The following is a 10,049-nucleotide window of genomic DNA, read 5'->3' on the forward strand; positions in this document are numbered from 1 at the left end:
AAATACACAAACGACCGACGCACAATAGCTACTTGCCTACTTCGAAACAAATAAGGAATTGTTTTGTGTACTAATGTGATTAATAGGAATGCTTTATTTGGTTACAGTGCCATCGTGTGGCCGATTTTATAGAAATCCTGGACGATTATTATTTGAAAAATAATTGATAATAAATAATGTGAAAAGATACATTCCAATCCTTATCCAATTTATAGACACATTTCAAAACAACAGAGTTGTAGGCATAGAGATGAAGACACAATACAATTAAATATGAGTACAAATATCAATCAGGGTTCAAAGCCAAGGAATACAAAAATAGTTTTAAGATGGGTTTTAAAAACAGTGTGGGAGCCAGCCTGACATGATGAGGTAGCTGGTTCCACAATTTGGGAGATATACAACGGAAGGCTCGCTGGATATGGAACATATAGGCCTATTTCAAGAAGATCAGAGACATGAATTGGCACTAATCCATTTAAAATGTGTATTAATAAAACAACATGAGTAAGCTTTTCAGAAGAAGTTAAAAATAGTTAGTTTGGTGGTTGGGTGACAGATATATTGGCGTCTGCACAATATAACATCTCCGCACCATGTGAACAGTCTTGGGGGTAGACACCAATCATGGTCAAGCCAGTTACCATGATAAACACACCTAGTAGAATAAGAATTGATGCTATCAGGTTTTCACCCTGGAACCAGCGACCAGATGAGAGCTTGAGGAAGCATGCTGAGGGAATGATGAAGATGAGGGGCGTAGCACTCACAACACCCTGGAAGGTATACAAGTACCAATTAATACATTCAAGAAAATACATAATTTATAGGAAATTATGTATAGGAAATGGGCGGGGCAGCTAAAATGAATATCAAATGATCTAAATACTGAATCAAGCAACTTAAAAACTGTCTGGGGTGTTCACAAAAGCCTGAGTAGACGATTAAATGACCCAAACATTTTTTGAAAGGGAAATATCCCTTTAAATGCAGAATAACACCTTGTTTTAACAGAAGAAACATATCAGTGCTGTATAAGAGCAAGGGGAAAAAAGTATGACTTACATTCAGTGCCAAAACAATTCCCAAACAATCATAGGTCATAGATATCGCAGTGCATATAGCAACTATGATCAAAGTGATGACCAAATGTTCCACCTTTGTAAGATCTCTACTGCAAATAAGTTTGGAAACAACCTGGAAACACACACACACACACACACACACACACACACACACACACACACACACACACACACACACACACACACCAAATGAAAACGTGTCTAAACGTACATAAAGACAGAGGTGAACCAGGTTGAAGCTCCCATTATAATGTTTGAATTTAATTTGCTGTCTACTTAAATTTGCATTAAATAATGCTGTGTGGGGTTTCATGGTGCCATAGGGGTGCAGTTCCTGCCCACCACCGTGGGGACTGAGGGGGGCTAACAGGCACTACAAGTTAGTTGAAGTGCCTGTTCAACAGGGAGCGAAGCTAAGGAAAGATACATTTGTTCGTCCTCACGTGTTACGCACTCCCAGCACAACTCCAGTGTCAGGTGAAAAGTGAAGGACAAGTGACAACGTGTAATGTGTGAATGGAGACACATGGTTGTCTACACCCTCCCCAAACCAACTAGTAGGAGTTGGCAGAGACAGCATCTACAGTATGTAGTATGTACACATTGTGGGGGCAGGGGGTATTATTAGCAACAATTAAATTGTGGAGAAAGAAACACAACTGAACATTTAATTAAAAAAAACCTTGTGGATTCAGCTGTGCATAATGTCTTGACTGTCCTAGTCACTCCTACTCCGAGCACTTACCGTAAAAGTTGACTGGTTGCTACAGTAGTAAGTATTAGTTTGAGGGAAGTGTTGTTTATTTCCAATTTGCTCTTCAGTCACATGCATGTATCAAATCTTTATGACACAGTATTTCAAATGTTTATGAGTTTAAATACCTCAACTAACATGATCTCTCTGCACAATTCATTATGGCTTAGCTTACCTCCCGTGTCACAAAACACTCCAGCGGGAATGTGGTTATTATACTGAGTCCAAAACAGAAGCGGCCAATTGTCACCAGGTTATCATTTCTGCAGTAGTTCTCAAAGATATCACCTATACGGAGAGAGATGTGATAGATGTGGCCTAGTAACATTTATACATTTTTGACAGTTGTAACAATGCACATACAGTATGTCACATTTGAGACAGAGTATCACCTTGTGTGTAGCCAGTGAATGTAGTGTATCCTGCGACAGCAAACACAGCACTGACGATCAGAGCAGAGCCGACTGACACATGCGTGACTAGAGACCAGTTAGTCAGACTGGGTTGCTTCAGAGTGCCATAGATCAGAAAGCTATTGTGGTGGCATATAAAGGCTATAAGATAGACATAGAAAGAAGATCTTCTCAGCATCAGTGTTTCATAGTCCTACAAAATAAATTAAAAGCATCATTGCTGTCACATGACAACCATGCGACTACAGTTTAGATTATTATTATTATTTCGCTTGATTAGTATTGCAGTAGTAACTAGTGTGCAAACTGAATCACAGCAGATTACCTTATTCCTCTTTAGAGATCAAGAGGAAAGTAATAGGACAGCAATATTGCACATATATCTATGTGATTTTAGTCTTTCTCCTGCCCCGTAGCCCCATGTCCATGAGCAGGCGTGACGTGGAGCTGCCAACAAAGCCTCTAGCTCCCACCTCCACCGGGTACATCCTCGCACTCCATCCACTTTCCCTGCACTCCGCAATCAGGTCTGCATAATTTTCTTTCTTTCTTTCTTTCTTTCTTTCTTTCTTTCGCCTTTATCCAAAGCACTTTACATAGCATTACATTCACCAATTAATTACACCGATGGCGGAGGAAACCATGCACGCACCAACCTGCACATCGGGAGCAATTAGTGGACCAGAGTCTTGCGCAAGGACACTTTGACATTTACTCTGGGGGAGCCCGGGTTCGAACTGGGAACCTTGCGGTTGCCATCCGGCCACTCTAACCCTGAGCCACCCCAGTAGGCAGCCTCCAGTCCTTCCTCCCATGGCACTATCAGCTCAATCAGCAGTACTGACTTCACGGCTGCAGACCACAGCACCAGGTCTGGTCTTAAAGTGGTGGTCTCTCAAATGGAACAATAGAGGGGGATACAGACAGATCTATTCACCTCCAAAGAATAGGTCTATTCGTCAACATAAAAGCAGATGCCCTATAGTGCATTCATGGCCCATGGCCCTGCTTTACACGTTTTCTCCAGTGGAACTCACTGGAGAGACTCCATCAAGGGATACTGAATGATTCCACCAGCTCCCCGCTGGCTCAAAAAGCTTGGCTCCCTGAAATAATGACTCTGCTGCACGTAGAGCCCTGGGCACTGCCAGTGCTCAGAAACCTGTTGATTCAAGCACAGGGGGAAATTTGCTTCCACATGTCAGAGCATTGGAATGGGAGTCATACCATCACTAAACACGGGTATATTTTACCCAATGTAAAATATTCCATAAAAAATACTTCTAGGCCTACAGCAATACATGGCAACTTGAGGTACTCTTCTTTAATATTTCATCATGACTTTTCACAAAACAAGCCCAAATTATCTGCGGGGGTCCGCTATAACTGCCAGATGTCAGTTTCAGCACAGTAGTTTAGGTAGGAACCAAAGTTCTCTAAGGCAGAACTATTGTGTTCCGCCTTAGAGAACTGAGTCGTTCGTTTCCGCCCGGACATATTTGCGGTGCGCACATAGGCCTACATCATCATGGCGGCCGAGAGTGGCGACACGCTTTGATCTCGCCGCAAAGTGGGTGCTTATGGGCTATAGTTCCAAACTATCCCATTGAGATAGAATGAGCACTTCCGCATTCCATTGTTACAATGGGAGTCAACCAAGGCCCCAGTGAGGCTCTCCAACGTTGAGGCGCTCGGCCCTAGTGGTAAGAGGAGGGACTGCAGGCGGAACCCGTGGATTCATGACAGGGAAACCCTGTGCAGCTGGGCTTTAACATTGAGTGCTCGGTTGCACTTCCGCATTTGACCACCAAAATTTGGTGGTCAAATGCGAAAGTAGACGGTTCTTCCGGGTGCTTCAAAACGCCACTGAGCAACTTCCACTGACATGAATAGCGGTCAGTCTCTATCCTTCTTTATACTCTATGGAGTCAACGCTAATGTCGCCACGGTCTTACGAGATTACTCTGCATGGTGGCGGGTTCGTGCGACTGTTTAGATGATGGCATTAAAAGTGTCTGGTTGCGTAGAGACGAGGCAGCCAATCAGAACTACGGAACTATGCAAATTAAGAGTTTACATAGTATACATAGTGCATGCATACACTTTCCTTAATGGTTATATCTGGTTTCAGTATTTATTTATGATGTATTTTCGCTATTATTAAGGTTATTGTAGCGGCCAATTTGTACTGAGTCCCCAACCAAAAACGTTGAGAACCCCTGTTCTATAGTGTTAAATGACTAAAAGCGTATCAGCCAGGAACATAATTATGCTAAGTGCTCATACTGTAAATCATCCATAACCATCCTCTATCAGACAAAACTGACTTTTTGATGATATAATTCATAATGACAAAAACAACATACAAATGTTGTTCAAACTAATTTGATCCTACTGCACTTGTATTTCACCACATCAATGCTGTTTTTAACACTGACATCATTATCACACTTAACTCACCAAAAGACATAACACCAACAGCCTGAATAGAATTCCACTTGGCAAATGCCCAAGCATTTACTGTAGGGGGGCTAAAGAGTGAAGGAAAGTGCATTTTTAAAAAAGCATATACGATCACTTGAAATGATTAGAGTCTAGCATAATGTGGATGAATATGACATACATTTGTGGTCCTAATGTATCAGCTCTGATAATGACAATGATGAGGATGATGAGGGTTAACATCATTGACAGGAACGATACCTAAGAAGAACATACGTTTAATAGCATAGTATGAACAGTGTGTCCTTAAAACATCACATTAGTTTAGTCTTAGTTGACTAAATATCAAAATCTTAGTCAACAAAATTAACACTGAAAGCCAAATTGCAGTAACAACGTTTTTGGACACACTGACTTATTTTTTCATCCCAAAAGTCAAATTAGCCTTTGTGGTTTTGGGGGATATACAATTAGTGTAATATATCACTGATATATATGTGATATATATATATGATATCACTTATTTGCCAATATCTCATTTGGCTGACCAGTTGAAACCCATTTGCTATTTGGCTTTGTTTGTAGGGCAGAGTAGACTTACCTTCCCAAGCTTTCCTATGTTGCGAAAAAGTGAGAGAGGTATTGTGAATAGAATGGTGGATGCCAAGATCACAAAGTGACGTTCTGCAAGTATGTGGCCTGGAACAACTGAAAACATGATCAAATGTATTAATATCAACCATGAACATAAGTTTCACAGAATGAGCTATAGAGGAAGATGCATCAGATATAGTTTTAATAATTTTAAATAAATTATGGCATGGTTTAGAATTAGATGTGCATACTGTTATACCCTTTTCACACCAAAAACCTGGCATTGACACAGGACATTAATTCCCTGATTTGACCCTGCTACGGCTATTTACCACAAGCAGAAAAAAGGTGCCTCAGCTTGCCCGGCAGGTTAGGCTATTGCGCTGCCGCTGACAATACATCGCAAAGCCCATGTGGTACCCAGCATGGGTTTGAGGGTAAAATAGGCTCTCTGTCCTACTCTCTACTGACTACTGTCCTAGCTTTCCTCTCTCCCTCCCACTCTGTTGTATGGCTTATATGAACTTCTTAGAACAACATTGAAGATTCCACGCATCACCACAGAAAACTGACACAAAAGCAAAGAGAGTCCCGCTGGGATTTCTAGACAGTATGGATAATTTATAATTGTTAAAACACAGCACGTGGTGCTGCTGCCTGCCAGCCTCACCAATACACAGCCATCCTGTGAACCAACGAAGGTTGCGGTTTTCTGCTTGTGTTTTGGTTCCAGATAAACTCCAGTGTCTCCTCAGCCGAGAAGAAGCAGTCATGTATGGCGGCCAAGTCTCATCCATGTTTGACATGGTGGGTTCCTTAATCTAATCTTGCTGAGCTCCATGGGCCACAGCTGCAGAGAAGTTGCTGTGTCAGCCCTAGCCGTTATATTGCAGCTGACCAATCATCAGAAGCTTACTACCTGCTGTAATTTTATCACTTCTCTTACCCAGGTGGTCAACTGAAGGCTGGCCTGTGTGATAAAACGTGACTTTTCACATACCCAGAATGAATTTGCACTGGGTGAGGTAAGTGATTTAAGGAAGAAGAGGGTCATAAGCCATATCATGCCTATAGGAGTGATAACTGTTGGCTGACCAATCAGCGCAAACTATAATACCACCACTGTACGCAATGAACTGTCGGAAGTGGCCAATGCAAAAGGAACTCAGCATGTCAATTATGCCTGTCATGGATGCTGCATTGACGCTATATTCTCATTACTAATAAGGCGATGGATATATACTTTACATACTGTAATATCAAATGGAGTCTTTACCGCGGTTGGAGACACTCCATATACCGTGAGATTTCTGACTGAGTGGGACAAAAGCAGGGAGCTTTGCATATGGCTGTGGCAAATGCGAATAAAAGACAAACTCTAACAACTCCATTAAAGTCCACAGTAAAAAAAAAAACACTAATTGTGTGGGTTAGTGACTCCGCAAACTTCCCTGATAATTCAGTGTACACATGGACCCCAGTACCATATGGATTTGCCATGGGAACAGTTTCATTCCTTGTAGCCTAATCAAGTCATTGCCATAATCGCACTAATGCTATGCATGTAAACACGTCAATTGAAGTATTTACATAACCTGATTATTAATCAGGATATTAATGTGTATGTAAGGTTCAATGATTTGCACTGTGATAAACAGATCCCCCCACACAAGACCTGAGTCCTCAATTGTACTTGGTCAGGGTGCCTACTGTAGGTGATGTTTTTGTTTGTTTGCTTTAGAATAAAAAACGGATATGTCTTTTTTGTTTTTTCAACTAGAAGTAGAAAAGGAATTATCTGTAGGCACCCTGACCGTACTTGTTAGTTTTGATGTCATTAGAGTGAATGTTTCAAAGTTAACCATTGTTTTTACCATTGTGTTCTTGTCTTTGTCTTTGTGCATATGTAATACTAGTGTGCGACGTGCTTCTATAATACCATACCAAAACTAGGGTCTTTTCTATATTTCTTCAGTGTGAAAGGGGTTTGGCTCCCATTTTTTGTGGAAAGAATATATGTGGCATACAGTACCTCCTGGTATTCTCTGAAATACTTTGGTCAATGTGTCACCAGTTGTAATGTTGTAGCTGATCATGGCTATGGGGGGGGAAAGAAAGGAGAAAAAAAACAGTAAATGATCTTTCTATCATTATTTATTGTATCAAGGCTGAACTACTTTAATGCATTTCCTACACATTATCTAATGTGTAAGGTGGTCTCCGGGTATAGGCTCATTTATGGTCCTATTACAGCATGAATGTAAGGTGGTCTCCGGGTATACGGCTCATTTATGGTCCTATTACAGCATGAATGTAAGGTGGTCTCCGGGTATACGGCTCATTTATGGTCCTATTACAGCATGAATGTAAGGTGGTCTCCGGGTATACGGCTCATTTATGGTCCTATTACAGCATGAAAAGCATGCAAAGGCTCAGAGTGGCATACAACGATACCATGAGATTACTTCTTCATATAGGTGGCATAGTGCCAGACTGCCAGTCAGCTGTTCACTTCTGTTGGTGTGCCCACTTGTGAGGCACTGTTAAGGCAACTCATGTAGGCCTACAATTATATTCAGCACTTGGAACTGTCAAACAACAGCATTATAGTGGCGCTAACAAACCCTATAAAGAGCTGTTACCAATACCGGATCACTTCCAGGTTGTGCAAGCACTGGCTCAGCAGCTTTCTGCTGATTAGGTATAGATTAGGTATTGCACTATAATACTTATATTGCACTATTGTACTTTATTTCTTTTATTTCTTTCTTTTTTTAAATATTTTTCTCATATTGCATGTCTCTTATGTTATCGTATGTTACACTTATGTGCTAATGACTTCTGTCTGAAATAAAGATTAGACACATCTTACCAATAAAGGGGTATAGGAACTGTAGTGCAGACAGAAGCAAGTATCCCGGGAATCCAAAAGTGATGTAAACCAATGACTGGTAACTGTTTGTTCCCGATAGATTACCTCCTCTTATCAATAGGATGATTGAGTAATCTGTCATTGAAGTATAAGCAGTATGTTATTTAATGGTCAATTTCATGCAACCCTTAATCCCGTATTGCCATATTGAGATACACCCACCTGTAATGCAAGCTACAGCTATCAAAAGCAGTAGGCCAAAAGGAAGGCCTGCCTGGTTTAATGCATATGGTAGACCTGAAGTAGAAGAAAAAGGGGAAAAAAGAAGAATACACACACACACACACACACACACACACACACACACACACACACACACACACACACACACACACACACACACACACACACACACACACACACACACACAGAGTATACCGCATACCGCATACAGTATTATTTTATCGAATTGTAAAATAGGCTACTTATATATTTGTAACTGTGAGTAGGCTATATTTTGATTCTAATACTTTTGTGCTTTACTCATGCAAGCACATTTTTAAATAGAGGCAACAGAATACATTCCACATTGTGGTCATTTCTACTTTTACTTTTGTAAAATGTTAGAATCTAGGCTAATAATGACTTACTTCCACCTCATGAAAACTGTGAGGGTGAAAGAGTTAAAAGGAGGGGTGGGAGCACTGGGGGGTGCCAGGCGCTAGTCATATGATCCATAGGGCAGCTCGCTTATACCGATGGATGCTGGAATGTTAACATTAGTTTTCTTTGTTATTAGTTAAGTTAGGCCTACTGCTCGAAAACTCAGGAATTAGAACCCATTTATAGAAATATAGACGTACTGATTCATAGATAAAACATGTAGTTTTACACCAAGTCTAAATTATGGTCTTTCGTTAACATCATTAAGGGGTCAATACTTAAGTTGGCAGTTGGCTATTTACCTATAATTCCAGATCCTAATATCGAATTCATGAAATTGAATGTTGCCATCATCATTGAACTTCTTCCTGTCTCTCCGGCCACTTTTTCAGCAGGAATAAGAATACTCTTGTTTTCATTGTTCAACTGGTCCAAGAAGAAAAATATTGATGAAATTAAAATCTAATCTATCACAAGTTTCACAACGTAAATAAATGAATTTATATGTCATGCCTAAAAGACATCACTGACACTGTACCTGTTCAGCCATTGTATGCAGCTGTTGATTATCGGCTTGTCGCTTCGTTTTCAGGTTCTAACATTGACCGCAAATTCCAGTGTTTACTTGTCAATCTGCAATGAAAATGAATGAGTTATGTTATAGGAGATCGGGTTTTTAACACAGCATTGAGCTTTTTAAAAACATCGCAACACTGCCTCCTATTGGAGGCATAGTTCATCACATTTATGACTGGTCTACTCTGTTCATGTAGGCTACATTTACGCACACGAGTCCGCGCCCACTCCGTGGGGCACAAATAAAAGCCGGCACAATCTTTACAACCAACTTGAATCAAGACGTGGGAATAGGCAACCTTACCAGTTTCCACACATTTCCACACAAGTGGTGGTTAATTAGATATCCATGCAGTACAGTCTAAAGTTCTGTTTCTGTACTGTAGAGTGTAGACTGTAGACCGACGGATTTAATTTAGTAGTGCTGTTAACAACCACCAGGTGCCCTCATTCTCTTGGAAGTGCGCCGAAAGGTTATTGCGCACGTCCATCCCCATACCGACGCTATTACATCGCACTTTTAGTGCAGGCTCAAAGGATAATGTTCATACCCGGTCCGTGCACTTGGTTGGTGGGATCCCTGGCAGTGTTTCTGTTTTAGGCAGCTCCTCGACACTGGCGGGGCCATAATGAAAGTACCCTGGCGTCAT

General features: G+C 41.0%; 1 protein-coding gene across 1 annotated transcript; it reads right to left on the bottom strand.

The window, feature by feature from the left end:
- Positions 1–536: 536 nt before the first annotated feature.
- slc38a11 (solute carrier family 38 member 11) lies at positions 537–10,049 on the bottom strand (the record flags this gene model as incomplete). Its single annotated transcript, XM_079517696.1, has 12 exons — positions 537–776; positions 1,066–1,197; positions 2,015–2,127; positions 2,232–2,393; positions 4,713–4,783; positions 4,876–4,955; positions 5,296–5,402; positions 7,321–7,386; positions 8,161–8,295; positions 8,383–8,457; positions 9,126–9,249; positions 9,951–10,049. 12 exons carry the CDS (start codon positions 10,047–10,049, stop codon positions 537–539), a joined length of 1,404 nt encoding a protein of 467 aa, XP_079373822.1.

The sequence above is a fragment of the Electrona antarctica genome (genome assembly GCF_951216825.1).
Source record: "Electrona antarctica genome assembly, chromosome: 13".
NCBI classification, from domain to species: Eukaryota; Metazoa; Chordata; class Actinopteri; order Myctophiformes; family Myctophidae; genus Electrona; species Electrona antarctica.